Consider the following 17,336-nt stretch of genomic DNA (forward strand, 5'->3'; position numbering starts at 1 on the left):
CACACAACAGGCTGAAAGTCTGCTGCTGAAAGTAGTCCAGTATTGTGATGCACTGCCAGCAGGTAATGAGGTGGAACAGAGGATCTGGGCAAAGTGATTCTGTCTGCCTGAATGCTGGAGAGAAACTTGAGGAATAACTGAAGCCATTAAAGCCACATCCTCCAGTGCTATGAGCTGGACAAGAGCTGTAGCTCCAGCAGTGGGGATGGGGGGGGACACCTGAATTTCAGGGATGCAAGGCAGCGGCACACGTTCCCAGGATGTGTTCCCTCTTCCCACGGAAATCCCCTTTGGAATTTCCAAAGGGGTCAGAGTTCAAACTGAAGCTGGGCCAGGTGATAAACAAGAGGTCACTGCAGAATTATTGTAAGATTATGGCAGTGAACAGACACAGGGCTGTGCTACAAACCCCCAGCTTCCCCTGGCAAGAGCTGCAAAGTATGTGAGCTGGAACAGAAGGTGCCATGAGGGCAGGTGGGCGGGTGCTGCCAAAAGCAGCCTAAAACCCCCTCTCTAGTGGGCTGGCAGCCTAGTGCTGGGAGAGGGGGAATCCCAGCCCCACGATCTGCCTGCTGCAGTGGGTGCAGGAAACAACACCTACGTCTGCTTCCAAAATTAGCTGCAGTAGAAGGGCTGAGAGCTGCAAGCTGCTTAGATGGCTTACCACTGCTGAGGTGAATCACCTAAAATCCCTGAGAATGTGACCCCAATGGGCTACTAGGTGCTGAAATGTTTCTTAAAAAGCAAACCAGGCAGATTCCCACGATCTCAGGGAGGTGGGCAATGAACTGTTTTACAGACTAGGTATGGTAAGCTGACTTTTTTTAATAAATACATATCTCACATGTACCAAAATAATTATAAACAAAAAATTTACAGTATTTACACAATATACAGTTGCTAAAAAGTGTAGCAATTATGACACACACAGTGTGAAACACACTTTTCCAATGCCCACAGTTAACATTATTGCTACTTTTGCCTAAGAGACAAGATGGCACCAGTCCCTTGGTCTGACTCCTCCACCTGTGAAGCCTCACTGAGAGCAGCTGAGGTCAGTCAGAAAGGACAGGGACTGCCACCTGCCCAGCACAAATGAACGTAGAGTCTCTGAAAAGGGGTGTTGGCATGAGGCCACCCTGCCACGAAAGGTCACTTGTTCCCTGTAGTACTTGATACCACAAGAAAGGTCCCTGTAACGAGCAGGTTGGATGTGTAGTCTGTTACCTTTGCAGGGCTGAGAACATTGGCTATGTGGCTCTTTATCAGGTGGTGTGAATAATCACAGATCTGTACTGATGTTACACATCCCACTCCTTATTTAAACACAAGGGAGATCCTGGAACTGTCCTGTTACAATAACGTGCTCCTTCTCCTTGCTGGGCAGTGTAGTATTTCCCTGCTCTTTTTTCTCTCCACATTGTGACTTTCTTTTCAGGTGAAGAAAGTCACTCCTTTTTCTATACATATGTATACAGTCACTTCTTTTCAGAGAAAGCTCTGCTTTAAAATGCCAGCTGTCGTCCTCCAATAAGGCAGTCATCATATATAAGCTGCAAGGAAAAAAACCAAAAATGCTGTTAATGCAAAAATCTTACTTAAAGTATCATATCCACTCTGGGATAACAGCCAAATTCTACATACAAATTCTTTAGCAGTGTATAAAATTTCTAAACCAAAATGGTTACATATGCCATTTAAGGCAGCACTCAGAATGTCAGAAAAACAAATCCTAGGGAGGAAAAAACCACCCACTAACTGGAATTTTCTCTCATGAGGTTCTGTGTAAGCAACAGAACTGTGTTCAGAGAACCATGCTGCATGAAGTTAACCTCCATTCCCTCATGTTATTTTTTACATTTTATTCTTACTCTGTTTACATGCTTGCCTCATCTGCCATTTTGCTGATTGCATAATCTTTGGTATACCTATCTGTTACACAGCAAGAGGTCACTGGGGCATGCTATCAGTGACACCAAAAAATACCCTGCACAGAACAGGATTTTCCCCTTTCTCTTGTAAAAATGAAAACAGCTACTTACTTCATCCTCCGTGAACTCAGGCTCCGATTCACTGCTCTCTTCATCCTCACTTTCTGGCAGCATCTGCAGGTCAGCTGTGGTCAGCTGCTTCAGCTGTTCCTGTATGCTGGAGTTGTCTCTTCCCCATGTGAGTTGATATGGGGAATAGCCCTGATAGGTCACTTTGTTCACGTCTGCCCCATGTTTCACCAAAAGTGACACCAGTTCTGAATTCTGCAGATCCACTGCCAAATGTAGTGCTGTTCTGCCATTGCATGGCTCCTGTGTGAAAACAGCAAAAGGTTTGGCATGTCAGGAGAGGCAGAGCCACTGTCAGATCTGTTGATTCTAAAGACTACTGTTGATTCTAATCTACTGACTCTTTAAGAGCCCCCCACGGGTAGATTCATGGTACACATTACATACCTGTGCATTTACATCTGCTCCCAAGGACAGCAGATACTCCACAATACCCAGGTACCCCTGGATAGATGCTAAATGAAGACACGTATGTCCTGGAAAACAGGAACAAAAGGAAAACTTGACTAAGTCTAACTCAATGCCTCATCATTACTTAAAAATCAAGATGATATGCCAGGATGGTATCTAAATTTGCAAGTCATTCACGGCCAAAGGGTGTTTTGCAGAAGAGCTTTCCAGCTTCCAGTATAAATAAAAGGGTTGGATTTTGAAAAGATTTCTTGGAGGCTTTATTCCAGTGTTTGAGTGCAACTTATTACAAACAAAAAAAGGAGGAGAACAGCAAAGGCACTCACTAAAAATGCAAAATTCAAAGCCATGAGAGACTATAATCGACAGTGAGAAGGCCTACAAGACAGCACATTTCAAAAAAGTCAGACACTGCTGTATGCTTTGGGCTCCTCAACTGGGACAAAATAATCCTTCTCCACCTCTCCAGAGATCTCTGAGATCCACAGGAGACCGACCCTGCCCTGAGCGCAGCCCACCAAGAGGAAGTGTTCAGGATGAGGAGTGTGTCCGTACCGTTGTAGTTGGCTGCCTGCAGGACAGCCAGGAGGTGGTGTGGCTGGCAGTACTGCGTGAGCACGCTGACGCTCATGAGGGAGCCCTGCTGGCAGGCGATGTGCAGGGGGGTGTTTCCTCGGAAGTCCCTGATTTCCAGGTCGCATCCGGCCTTCAGAAGATGCTCAGCAATTTCAGGCTGATCAGTTATCACTGCCAGGTGAAGAGGAGTCTGCAAGCATAAGAGCAAAAGCACTGTAAGTTACACCACAAACTTGGCACCAGCATCTAGGCAAGCAGACCTCTTGTTCACTTGGTGATTTCTGCCAACAAATAAAAGCATGAAAACACACCCCATAAACTCAGTTCTTTATGCTTCCCAAGTTGTTGTATAGCTGCCCATTCATCTGGAAGTGATGAACTTTGAGCTCTTTGGATAAACCAACCACCAGCTGGTATGAAGGGTATCATTAACACATCCATAAACAGGGATGCAACCCATGGCATCATATTTGAAAAATGTGGGTGTTAAATGCCACTCTCTCAGGGGAGAGGAAGCATTGTACCAACCCTGGCTGGAGCCAGCAGGGGACTTTCCTGAACGTAGGCTTTGATTCAATTGATTCCATCAATTAAAACAAAAAAAAATTAAAGGGACTTTTTGGGGGGAATTCCCCAGAGGGAGTGTGTGGGTGTGGCAGGGGCTGATCCAGATTTGGGGCTATCGAGGTGAAAGTACCTGGCTGAGGTTGTTCTGGAAGTTCAAGAAAGCCCGGTCACCGGCTGCCTGCTGGATCACCTCCAGGCTCAGGGCTTTTTCCTCGTGAATAATGGCCAAGTGCAGAAAACTGCAGGAGGAAAAAAGGAGTAATTAAGCAACGCGCGTTGACCCCCCCGACGCCACGCTAAGCTCGGCGGACCGGACCGGGCCGGGTCACGCGCGGTGTCGCAAGCCGGGGCTTTCGGCATGGCCGGGGCTTTCCGCGGCCGCGGGAGCCGCCTCTCCCTGGCGCCGCTCCAGGGACTTTCCGCACCCCCTCCCTTCCCTCCCGGCGCGGCCCAGCGCGGCGCCGCCCCGCCGGCAAGCACATCCTGTCCCCAACTGGTCGTGCCGAGCTCCCCACCGTGTCCGAGCCACCCCTGCCCCGGCCTCGACCCCCACTTACGTGTCCCCGTCCTCCGTCAGCTGCTGTGCCCAGGCGGGCGGCTCGCGGGGCTGCAGCCGTATGTCCTCCAGCTCCTTCACCAGCTGCCGGTACTCCTCCTCTTTCATGGAGTCCAGGCCACTATCGTGGCGGTCGTCGAGCGCAAAGGCGCCCTGACGCTCCTTCTTGGGGTGCTCGTAGCCGTCCATGGCGGGCGGCTCGGCGGCGCGGCGAGCAGCGATCATGGCGGCGGAGCTGCGGGCACTGCGAGTGAGCGGCGGCGGCGGCGGCGCCTCGCATATACAGCGCGGCCGGGGGATTTCTGCGGGGGAGGAGCCGCGGAGGACGGGAATTTCCAGCCAGTCAAAGCCCGACCGACGGGTCCGGTCCTGCTCGGCGCCGCCGGCGCTAGTAGGAGGGCGCAGCGGCTCGGGCCGCCCAGAAGGGGCGTCGGAGGGGCGGGAAGAGGCCGGGCCCAGAGGGAGCTTGGCGTTTTTCCAGGGGGGAAGTACTCGCCTCTCCGGCGTCCCCGTCGGTACTTCCCTGCCGCGCCCCGCGGGGATTTCCCTGCCCGATCCTGGGGCTCCCGATGCCTCTCCCACTGCGCCTGCTGCGGGGCCCCTGGAGGCCGAGGAGCGCCTCAGTGTCGGGCACTGCTGGCCCTGATGGCGCCCCGCACCTCCCGACACTCCGTCACTTTCGTAAGAGGGGCTGCGGGATCATAGAATAATTTGAGTTGGAAGGGTTCTATAAAAAAGTTTTTTTTCCCGTGTCTTGCGACTATTTTTGGCATCACCGAGTGTCTGTGCTTTTGTTTCCGTTTTGTCATTTTCCCGTGGGGTGGCATTCCTTTGAACGACAACTTAGGAGAAAATAAAGGCCCATCTAGACCAACCCCCCTGCCATGAGCAGGGACATCTTCAACTGGATAAGACCCCCCCATCCAATCTGACCTTTAATTTTTCCAGGGATGGGCATCCACCACGTTTCTGGGAACCTCTGGGTTGCCCAGAGGGTTCACCACCCTGATTCTAAAAAATCTTCTTCCTTATATCTAATCTAAATTGACCTTCCTTGTGTTTTAAACCCTTGCCCTTTGTCCTATGGCAGCAGGCTGGGCTACAAAGCCTGTCTCCATCTGTTTTTATAGGCTGCCCTCAAGCTCTTCAAGGCTGCAGAATGGTCCTCCCAGGAGTCTCTGGCCAGAGGGCCAGGCCGTGAGCATGAACGCTCTTAGAAGCTCCATCACCCCCGAAGTACAGTGTAGCATGGCTCCTCGTTCCTGCACGGTCTGCGCAATGACAGATCCCTGAGCCTGTGAGGATCCCTTTGAGGTCTGATGAGAGGGACCACCTTAGGACCACTTATCTAACGATTAGGAACAAGCTTTTTTAGCAAGCCCGGGGCAGCAAAGTCATAGTAAAATGTCAGGGAATCAAACACCACTGGAGCTGCTGCATCGGTGCACTGTGTCTGCCCTGCTTGAGGAGTGTCCCTTCTTGGAGACACTCGGGCAGGATTGCGCGTGATGGATGTGACGCTGCCATGCCTGCAAGTGTGCTGGTGTTGCCTCAGCATTTAGAGGATTTTGCATCTCTGCCATGTAAGTTTTCACTCCACAACAGAACAAATCTTTTAAAGAAGAAATTACATCTTCAGCCTCTCTTCTTACTTTCTCTGGCCATTCCTAGTGACTCTTCTCTGCTTTCTTTTTACTGCTGTAATGCCATCTGTGGGTAGTAAAAACTGGATAAATGCAGGATCCCACACGGATAAAAGGCATTGTCTGTCTGCAGAGCTGGCAGCACTGATTTTTTTCCTGGTGAATTTTTGCTTCTGCTTCTCAGATGTAGGGGATTCCCATGAAGAATTTTTCTTCTCTTGCAACTATTGCTGGCCTCACTGAGTAACAGTGTCTGTACTTTTTTTCCTTTTGTCAGTTTCCCATGGGATGGCATCCCTTTGAACAAGAACTTATGGGAAAATCCAAAGATAAAAGGAAAAGCCAGAGGAGAGGAAGAACGCCTGGCTTTCTGTCAGCAAATGTTTTTAATTTTCAGCCCAGCTGTGCCATTCCTGGACTTCTTTTCAGTATTCATCACTTGGCCTGGGACAATCCAGTGGTGCTTTTGGGCAGGTTTAGAAAAAAGCCATAAAACTCTGTCTTTTTGAAGTTAAAGGTTATGAAAGTTTCATGAGCTTTTTGAAACAGTTCCCCCTTTTTAATGTAAATTGGCAGGGGAAATTTAATTAACAAATGAATCTCCTCCTATCTGCATCTCTTCAAAAAAAGAAGATGGGAGTTGAAAAGCAAGCTCCTGCTCTGACTAGCAGGGGAATTGAGCCCAGCAAGGACCTTGCTCTCTGCAGTTGAGATTTTGCTAGAACCAAACAGACATTAAACTTGAAAATTCCTGTCCTAGCTGGTGATGGCTGTAAACTGACTTCAGCCAAGGGAATTCTTTGCCTCCTTCTATGAGAGACCTCCAGCTGCCCTCACAGGCCATCGCAGGACTATTTTTAGCAAGCATTTGCAAGCAGCCTCTGACATGAGATGCTTTTATTTTGTGTGTTTTAACTTGGCAGTACTGAAGCCAGTGGTAGGTGGTGGAAAGGTGGTGGAAAATGTTTTCTGGATGGAAAGTCATGCTGAGGCCAGCCCACTTCCTGCCCCAGGGAGATGCTCTGCAGCCTGGCCCTAGGCATCATGGGGGGCCCCACACATGGGCCAGTAACTCTGGGTATTAGGGCACAAAAAGCATGGCTGGAGAAGGGATTTAGCCCTAAACCCATATGTAAAGCACTAGCTAGCTGCGGATGCAGGGGCCAGTGGAGCCCTCATTAACAATTAAGCAAGCAAGGCTATGTCTTTGCTGTAACTCCTCACAGTTAGCACAGTGGTACAACGTTTGCCTGAAGGGATGACACAGTAGAAGACAGCATAAAGCAAAGTTCTTGGAGTGGTGAAGGTCATCGGTGCTGCTTTGTGCTGTTGAAGTACCATCCTTTTCATGTATTTATTTATTTAATTATCCAGTTCAAGCAGTTTTTCTATGCTATTTTATATATGGTCCACAAGAGAAAAAGAATAGAAAGAAACAAACTCAGCTTTTTGGATATAGGGTGGAGCCTATCACAACCCTAGTTTCCTGTGTGGCCTCTCACCCAAGTGTTGCAGTTCTGGGAAGTTCAGACAGGCCCCCAGGGGATGGAGCAGCTGTACCTATCCAGGGGCAGGGGTTGGCCCTGCTGAAACAGGAGCACTACTTCAACAACACTGCAGTCATCTGTGCCAACCTGAACCTTCTTTGTCTGCTTGTGTATTCTGGTTTAATACCTCTGCTATGTCTGCATTGATTTCACTGAAGTGTTTTCTGTGCTTGTCATTTTGAGAGGAGATTAACATTCTCTGCATTTCTAATTTGGGATTATGTTAGCAGTCTCTGCTGCCTGGTTCAGCAGACACTTCAAGGCCAAAGAACTACCTAAAAGTTACTTTAACAATGTAAAAATTGTAACCACGGGAGGTGGTTTTGCACCTGATATCTAAGAGCTAGGTTTTGCAAAATCATCCTCCACTTCAGGCGCCCTGAGCACTCAGTTGGCAAGGCTGCGGTGCTGTAGGGATGTGATGTTTGTTTTTATTCTACCTTGCAGAAAGCAGCTGGCAGGACTCCTAGAAGCAGCTTCAAGTGTCTGAATACTGAAAAGGGGCAGTAGGGTTTTAATCAGTTTTAAAAGTACATGAAGAATTCTTGTGCTGCCTCCTCCAACAAACACATTAAATTGTAATTTCCTGATTGCCACACTAATCATGACAACTGTCTAGTGTTGTTAATTTACCAGAGTTGGTCCCACAACTTCATCCTTTTCTGACTGCTGCTGCAGATACTCATTAACTGTTTCCTCTCATTTAATCGTGAAGGTGAAGACTGTAGGTGGCTCCCGAGAAATATATCAGGAAATATATCAGTTAACACATCCAGCAAGATCTTGGCCCAGGATGTTAAAGCCAAAAGTAAAACAAATCAGTGAAGCAGACCTGCTGTCTGTACATGTATGTGTACATGCAGATACCTCTTGGAATAGGACTCTGGTTTGTTGCTTTAAAAGTCTATGGACTTAGCTGGTGCAAGGGAAGCCAGGGGACACTTGATATTGTCATTTTGATAATATTCTGTTGATAAAATCTACATATCTCAGTTTCCCATTTACAGGTGCTACAGAGATAAGAACCAGGCAGCTCCAAAGAATTAGTCCAGTGGTAAACAAGGAAATCTTATTTCCCTCCTGGTTTCTAATAATAATATAAGTAACTAATTTGAAAGCTTAAAAAAATCCAGCCAAATAAGAGAAAGGAAAGTTATGCAAAGTCCATTTTTGTCAGCCAGGATGAAGGCTAAAGGTAGTCACATGTGCCATGTGGCCTGTATTCCTATCTTCTCAGACCTTTTCATCAGAGGTTTTTTTAGGTTGGTCATATATGCCAAAGAGCAGAATGGTGGATGCAGTAGCAAGCGTTTCTGCACCTTATTTAAGCTGGTATAATATCCAAGCAAAGAGTCTGCAGGGTAATTTTAGGCACATAAAGCCAAGGTCCAAATTAGGGCATTTAAAGTCCTACCCATGTGCCATGGACACAAAAATATAATTAGCTGCAGTGTCCTGACCAGAGTCTGATGGATCTAGAGCTCTGGTTGGCTACACTAGTCTGCTTTTATTTTTTGACTGCAGCTTATTTTTGGCAAGTCTTAAACCGATGCATTGCATCCCTGGGAAGGTCTGTATTTCTCTGCATGAACAGTGGCCTCTTTATCAATTGGTTGCATTTCTGAGGATCCTTAGGGATGAGATGTACTATATCAATTTAAACTGCTTGTATTGTTATGCCTTAAGGGTAAATACAAGTCAAGTAATTTGAAATTTGCTACCACTTGGAAGACAAGTTTTCTCTGGTGTCATTCCCATTTTTCATGTGGAATCTTTGTTAAAGCATGTTGCTCAAAAAACTTTAAGCTGATGCTCACTGCCTGATGCAGCAAAGCTTGCTGCCACACTTGTTTCATGTAGGGAAAAAGAATCCTGGGGAGGGAGAAGGCAGGTCTCTTGAGCTTGTTTTACTACTTTCCCTCCAGCAATAATGTTGTTGCCCATCAGTACAGCCCCCTATGTGATTGCAGATAGAGTGGAAGCAATCACTCATGGGGAAAATATGAACTGGGAGCATTCTAATAATTAAAAAGGGACTTTCCCCCTGCAGACAGCTGTGACATTTGGTAATGTTGCAGTCTCTTGTTCTTCCCAGCAAGTAGGGATATTGCAAAGGTGGAGAGGGTGGAACAGTGGGACCATGCAGAAAACTGAGCTGGTGAGCATTTGGGAGAGATAGCTAAGCCTGGCAGAGTGGACAGGGCTGTGCAAAGCAGGGAGCTACTTTTCTTTCTGTTTGGATTACAGAGAAAGTTAAAAATGGATCTGGATATAAATTTCTCTGTGGTACTAGATGATATTTTGAGCAAACTAGGGACTTAACTGAGTTACTCTGGGGCTGCCAGAGCCTGGCTGCCTGTGGGCAGTGAGAGATGTCTATTTCAGCACATAGTTTGCTCTGAACCTCTAATGTTCCCATGCAACCTCTGTGCCTAAAGTTGGTGGGTGCAAATAATCCTGGATAAACAGAAAAAGCCAGCACACTGCTCCTGTGTGCACAGTGGGAGCCCAGTGCAGCAGACAGGCACACAGCAAACCTCAATTAGAAGCTCAGCTGCATTTGGGCCCAGGGATTTCCCTGGGGACGGATGTGGCAAACACAGGGGCTAATGAGCTGAGTGCTCTAGCTGTGTGTCTGAGCTAGCAGAGGAGCTGCCAGGAGAGGAAGCAGGAAATACGAGACAATACTAACGGCATAGCCCTGAGAGGAAAAACCCACAAGAACAGAAGATGAACTTTGGGCTGTGTTCTTCCTGAAAAAGCCCAGGGACCGCCAGCCAAGGGTCTGTCGAGGTCAGCTCCTCCTGTGCACACCCTCTTCAGAGGAAGGCAGGCTCTTTGCTCTCTGCTCCTTCTGGTGAAAGTCCTCTGGAGTCACAAAGCCTGGCAGACTGCATGGCTCCGGGTGTGGTAACCCCAATCTGCCATCCACAATTTGCCTGAGGCTGGCGGGGGGTGTCGGCAGCAGCTGCTGCTAAAATAGCTCTTAGGGGGCTTGGCTTTTAGATACTTCAGTGCAAAACTCCCATCTGGGTGTTCTGGTGCTCTGCTCGGAAAGTTCCCAAGGTTTTAACCTGTTTTTTCTGGCAGAGCTGTGAGCTCTGCTCAGAGCTGGATCATTGGCTGTGTCAGCAGGGAGCATACAGCATTGTCCAAGGGCTGGATGTGCTTCTGGTGCCATGTCCTGGTCCAGCCCATCCTTCTTCTAGGTAAACAAATGGCTGTTGATGGAAGTGGGGCTGCAGCACCTGGGTTATCATAGTTATTCTTTGCAGGAGAGTAAGCTGGGAGAAGATCTCCAAGGGACAGCAAAGAGCTAGACTGCATTTGGAGGAGTGATAGGTGAATTCTGATTTACACACAGAGAGGCTAAAGGCGGGCTGAGACAGGTTAAATACGTCTCATGTTCTGCATGCTCTGAGTATTGCCTGCAGTCCCAGGACATAGGTTATAATAAAATCCTCTTTTTCTCACATAGCTCTCGTTCTCTCTTATTTTCATGCAGCCAGCTATGTACTCTGAGCATGACCTCTCCCAGGTGATGACTGGCGGTAAGTTCGGGGCCACCACCACACGTGGGAACTAGGAAATGAGCAGTGCCATCCTGTGGTGCGGCTTCAGCTCTGCTGCCCAGCCGGTGGTCGGAAGGTGGCTCTTCCTGCCGGTCCTCGGGTTCCCGAGCTGCATGTAAAAAATAGGAATTGGAAATAATGCTGCATCTAACAGAGTGGGCTGGGATCAGTGCTTCATTATTGAAGCTGTATTGGGAAGGAAGAGGGAGCAGATGGAGATTGCAATGGAGATTTTCTAGCCTCTAAGGAGTTTAAATTTATCTCTCTCCAAGGCTATATCCATTCCTGGGGTAACTTTTCATTTAGCCTAAGCCTTTTAGGGCTTTGATTTCTTCGGATTTCATGGAAGTTATGCACTAACTTATGGTTGTGGTGTTTCCTAGACAGAAATGCCTCTCCAGGATCAGCCCCTGCCTTTCCTGGATAGATAGTTCATGCACAGCAGTTTATTCAGGTCTTCTGAGAACACCCCATCCTGAGCACCTGCTGTGGTGATGTCTGGAGGGCCTGCCCATGGCATAGCCCTAAGGGCACATGTTGCTGGCTATCCCTACATGTTCAGGAATCCTGTACAAATGTTGAAACTAGTCCTTGAGTTCTTCCCAGACCAAATTTCTGAGCAGGCAAAAATATAACTTGCTTGGGAAAACACTGACCTCTGGTAACAGGCTTAGGGTCACGGGTTTGGTTTTATGTTTAAGTCAGGAAGATTCGTGGAGGCTCTGAAACACATTTGTGGGAAAGCCAGCAAGGGAAGTGAGGTGGGAGGAAGTGATTTTCCCCAGAGCACTAAAGAAAATCCATATCAACCCCTCTTTGAAACAACTGTTTGACTGTCACGCTATTTAATTCTTCTGCCTGCATTCACAGACACAAATCCTTTTTTTGGCTGCATCCTCTGCCTGCTAAAGCCCAGCATCCCACTGTGGCCATTGCAGCTACCTCCTGTATCCTCACCAGCTGGCAGTTCTTTGGCCCTGCAGACCTGGGAGACAGAAGCCACCATAGTCCAAGTGTCCTTGTGTCCCAGGAACTCTTGCTGCTGTAGCAGTGGTCTGCCCATTTGGGCTTTTCCAGAGAGCTCCAGGTGAGAAAACTTTCACATCAGCTCTGCTCTCTCTACATTGTCATGATGCTGTGCAGGCAGAACCCTACCTGTGACCTTCTGAATGTGGTGAAGGACACCTGTGGAAAGATACCTGTGGTCAAGCCCAGAGCCTGACCACTGCATTGCCCTCCCATGTGGGCAGGCACGGCTGCAGGGCAGGGGCTCAGCCTGGCTTTGGGGGAGCAGGGGGAGCCTCTCTGTGCAGGAGGGGCAGGAGGGCAGCATCAGCAGGGTCTCAGCTCATGGGGCAAGGGTGGGGTGTGCTTGAGAGGGTGGAGTAGGAAATAGCTTACTGGGCTGTTGCCCTGCTGCTCTCATAGGTGGCACCCACTAAAGCAGAGCTTGGAATGAACCCATTTCAGCTTAGTTTAGCTCAGGCTTTTAAAATCCTGTTGGGGTGAGCTGCTGTGAGAAATCACACCACAAATGATCAAGCATGCATTGGCAGAGATGGGAACATTTCCCAAATGGTTTCTTCCCTAAGGACCATCCAGAGGCACCAAAATGCATTGTCTTACAGGAAGGATGGAGCCCCTGGGAGGTGGATTGGGCAGATAAAAGCCTTCTCCTGGGGAGCCCATCTGCACATTAGTTTCAGCTGCATCATCAAAGTGAGTCATTCAATAAAAACAATTAGCTGAGGAAATATCACTAAACAGTAATAATTATCCAAATGTCCTAGCATTGACCATTTAGATGACTAAATCAACACAATCAATTGTGTTAATGAATGCTAATTCAAATCTAATAACTTTCTGGTTTATTTGATCATGTATAAAAAATTTACCTGCAGTGTTTGGACAGGATGAGGTGGCAGACCAGCGAGAAGCTTGGTCACCTGCCTGTCCTGTGGACTCTGTGAATGGGTAACCTGCCAGCAGCACATAGCAGTGCTCCCTACACAGCTTGCGGAGCAGTAGAAGAGTGCTTAGATGATGTCTAGGTACCCTTCATCTGGGCAGGCAGCTCTCGTGGACTTCAGAGAGACTTATGCCTACACAGAAATGTGGTAAAGACTCTCAGGAGAGGCTACATTCTCCTTCCTGCCCCCTTGCCTGAAGGGTCTCACAGGGCTCTGAATCTCCTAAACTGGAATGACTGGATAAAGTCACACAAACATCAGGTATCCATGTGCTCTGCCTGGGAGTAGAGGGGTATGGAGGGAACTCATGCTTAAAACTGACAGTTTCAGTCAAGAACAAATCACACTTGTAATGCAGGTTGGAAACTGACCCTCTGGCTCAGGTTTTTACTCTCTCCTCCTGTCCCAGTCACTGGTACCTAGGCTCTGGAGACACAGGTGTTCCCTGAAGTGCTTTATGCTCTGGATGGACTGTGATCATCGTTCATTTTTTTATGCATGGATGTTGTTTTGTTGTGTCTAGACGCTGGTATGATGCTTGCCACCTCAATAGCTAGAAATTATGGATGTTATAGATCCAGTGGGATTCAGCTTGGTGCTGGAATTTCCCTCACGCTTCCCTTAAAGGTGCAGTGAGCTTCTCCATCCCCTCTGCCAGCACACCAAGCCTTCTTAGTCCATACTAGTAAGTTCTTGGAAGAGGTTAATTCTTAAGAAAAGTTTGTTCTTTATCAGTTTTTCAAGAAAGAAATCAGCAAAGATACCAAGAAAGCAGCCTGCCCTGAAAACTGATGCCTGCCATACTATTTTCACATATCTGTAGAAATTGTTTTGTTTATCTCTCCTCATGCTCTGCTAACACAGGAAGGAGTGAATGTGTCTGGCACAGGAGCCAGTGACACACTTTTGCACCATGGTGTGCTGGGGTGGCTAAAACCCAGCAGCTCTGAGGTGAGCAGCTGTCAGGCTGCACTCAGGCTGCTCACGCTGATGCTCTGTCCACTGAACCACATTTGTACCTCAGGTGAAAAACAGTGCAGGTATCAAGAAGGTGAATTTCTCCTGCTGCCTGCAATCCGTTCTTGCTATGGCATTGAAGGGTTTCCCAAGTGGGGTTAACATGCAGGTGAGTCACTACAGTGTGCTGCAGCAGGTCTGGCTCTGTCCCTGCTGCACTCACCATCCGCAGCTCCGGCAGAGGGAACAGGAGCCAGAGCCACAGCAGGGAGCTGGGAGCCTTTGCCATCAGCTGAGGGAGCCTGGCCATGCTGTTGGTAGGAGCAGCCCTTGCACCACAAGGACTGGGCTTCTTTGCTTGTCTGCTAGTATCAACATTCATTTGCTCTCTGAAACAGACTTGGTTTATTTTTTTTTTAGGTCATTCTGTGTAACATAATCATATTAGAGTAGAATTCTTCTGCCTAATCAAATGAAACGTCATGTAGTTAGTTTGTCCTTAGCATTTACTAATGAATGTGATTGTGAGGATTTAGTTTCTCACATGGTTAATAGGAAGGCATTTAGATCATTATAGCTGTCTAGTGTCTTTCCACTGCTAATCGCTTTTACTGCCTGGTTCATTTCCAGACCAGCAAGTGAAACTCTGGCACACAATTGTGCAGGGAAACTGCCCCTGTGGTTATATATTGCTGTATTCCTGATATGATGGTTTGTAGGTGTGAAGTCAGTTCCCAGCTCCAACCTAAATTTCATATGCACTTCCGAAAATCACAGACTTGCTGTGATCCACCTTTCCTACTTGTCTGCACCATGCTGGGTCACGCAGTCCAGCACTCCCTCCCTGACACTGGCCAGCTGAAGACACTTAGAGAAGAAAAATTTATGCAAACAAATATGTAATGATCCCACTCCTGGATTGTGCATCCAGCTTCCAGAGCTTTAGGAGCTTTTCCATGCACCTTTGTTTAGAAGCTGCAATTGAATTTCCCTAATCTCTTGCTGGACTTTGCCACATCTTAGATCTCCATGACATCCTGTGACAATGATGCTGAACAGAAACCTGCACCAAAAAATCCCCAGTGTTGTTTTAGAACTACTAGGCGATATTTCAATTGAGAAAAATCAATACTTCCGTTCAGAAAAACAGGGAGTGAGATTTTGTTCTTCACCTTTTTAGGGCACCTGTGATGTGACTGAGCTGTCACTCCCCCCCTCTGCTGTCTCCTTTCCAAACTTCAGTTAGTCCTGCTTCTATCTTGGTTATTTTTTCCTCAAATGAGAACATTTCCATACCTGGTTACCTTTTGCAGAACCTATTTTTTTTCTGACTATCTTTTTAATACAGAATGCAAACTGTAATTAAGAAGAATTTATAGAAAGGTAAAGAGATGTTTTCTGTTATTTTCTCTGTTTAGACCTATTAATACTGTTAATTCTGGGTGCTTTCGCCCCAATGGAGCCCTGATCTCAAGTATCCATCGTGGCTCTGAAATTAATTTCCTAGTAAAAACCAGTTCATTTAAAGTCTGTGACACATATAGATTTTCCCCGTCAGGTACTGCATAGTGCATTTGTTCATGTGGAATTTAATGCAAAATCTAACTTCTTAATGCTGTGCATTATGAAATTGCATTCTGAAATATTTCTGTACTTTTTAGCTATGGTTTAATCTTTTCTGAATAATTCTTCATCAACTGAAGCCTTTGCTACTTTGCCCTTCGCTTTGTTTCCTTAGATCATGTGGTACGGCATTATTTGGCATTATTTTCTTTTAAGATCTGGGGGAGGAAACATGCCTGTTACACAAGCTAGTGAAGTATGTTACAATGATGATTATGGTAATGATAATTCTCATAACCTTCTTTGGCATTGCTCTGTCCTTTGATACTTATCTTGTTGCTAACAAACAATTCATAGCTGTTTGGAGCAGTGCTATCTTCTTAGGACCTAAACGGGTCAAGGGCTTTCTGCCAGCAGGACAGATGTCTGTACTGGTAAGATGAAGAGAAGCAGGAGGAAGCGATTTTTGGCTTATATTAAAATTAGTTGTGACTACTGCTCTGAGAGACACAAGGGATCGCCAGAAACTCTAGCATCCCTCCCAGCAACCGCTCCTCAGTTTACTATGGCGGTATTTAATTTCAATTAACAAATTTTAGTTTAGTTTAGTTTAGTTTAGTTTATGATTACGTCCCCCGTCCTTTCCTGTTTATTCCCCCCAAGGTTTTAGTGCGATACCCCTCTCCGTGCCGCTCCTTTGGCGATGGTGGAGCACGGAAAAAGAGGAAGGCGGAGGGGAGGGGGAGAAGGGAAAGGGCAGGAGGGGAAGGAAAAGGCGCCCGTGCCCGCCGCCGCAGCCCGGCGGGAGGAGCTCTCCCGCCGCCGCTGTCCGGCCGCTGTCCCCTCCCGTGTGAGCGCAGGGCCGGGCTCAGGGCGGTGCTGGGCTTCCCTCTAGCGGTGCCTGAGCCCTGCAGGAGGACGCGCCGTCCCTTCCAAGGGGCCGTCGCTGCTCGGCAGGAAAGGCTGGGTTCGGAGCCCGCCAAGCTCACCTTTCCAGCGGTACCCGGTCCCTGGAGACGGCGACATGTCTCCGGGCGAGCTGCTCTGCCTTACAGCAAAAACAGTACAGCCGTGCTTCCTCCTTTGGCTCCCAAGGGATGCCTTTGCGAAGGACTCTTCTCTCCTTGCCCGTGTGGAGTCAGTGTTCTTGTTGCATTCTTGTTCAATAACGGCGCTGTTTGGTGCAGTCCGAGTCTGGTGGCATTTGGCACAGCATGCATGGCACAGTTTAAAAGCTTGTTTCTGGGAATCTGTACCTGCATGAGTTAGGATGCTGAAGCATCGGGCTTGTTACCTGATGCCTCTTTGGGGAAGTCCATGTCAGACTGTGTGACTTTCTCACTGATTTGCTATTTGCTATTACAAGCAACAGGCAGAAATTGGTGAAAGTAACAGTAGAATTGTTAAAAACGGCCATACTATAGGCCTTCAGAAAACAAAGCATCACACATATGAGAACTGAAGTAAAAAGCCTTGTATGGATAAGAAACTCTTCACAAATAGTGTCCAGAGATATTCACAGTTTATCACAGAATATTCTGAGTTGGAGGTGACCCACAAGGATCATTGAGTCCAACTTTTAATCTTTAGCCACTGCATGAACATATAGTAATCTCCTTCTCCACAGCTACTTGCAGGACCTTCAACTTTTCTCAAGATATCCTGGGCAGGGTATGGGATTTTCAGATTACTTGAAAAAAACCCCATGTCTCAAGGCAGTTGCAAGTGGGTAACTAAATACTCCAGCCCCCTTAGCTCTAGCATCAATGGCATCAGTGAGTGAATTGTAGAGATCCTTGATGGCAACAGCTCAGGGCAATATGGAGCATGCTGGCTTGAGCCCAAAGGCGGGGCTTGCCTGCAGGATGTCCTGCCCAAGGATGGGGTACCCTGTGCCCACCTTCCTGTAGTTAC

At 47.6% G+C, this 17,336-nt stretch overlaps 1 protein-coding gene across 1 annotated transcript; it reads right to left on the reverse strand.

Moving 5' to 3' along the window:
* Positions 1-805: 805 nt before the first annotated feature.
* Positions 806-4,511, reverse strand: NFKBIA (NFKB inhibitor alpha). The gene is made up of 6 exons (XM_059849912.1): positions 4,172-4,511; positions 3,745-3,853; positions 3,027-3,237; positions 2,448-2,536; positions 2,043-2,303; positions 806-1,553 (listed from the first exon to the last, which is right to left on the reverse strand). Exons 1-6 carry the CDS (start codon positions 4,393-4,395, stop codon positions 1,506-1,508), a joined length of 942 nt encoding a protein of 313 aa, XP_059705895.1. The 5' UTR covers positions 4,396-4,511; the 3' UTR covers positions 806-1,505.
* Between the last annotated feature and the right edge of the window lie 12,825 nt (positions 4,512-17,336).

The sequence above is a fragment of the Haemorhous mexicanus genome, chromosome 6 (genome assembly GCF_027477595.1).
Source record: "Haemorhous mexicanus isolate bHaeMex1 chromosome 6, bHaeMex1.pri, whole genome shotgun sequence".
NCBI lineage: Eukaryota > Metazoa > Chordata > Aves > Passeriformes > Fringillidae > Haemorhous > Haemorhous mexicanus.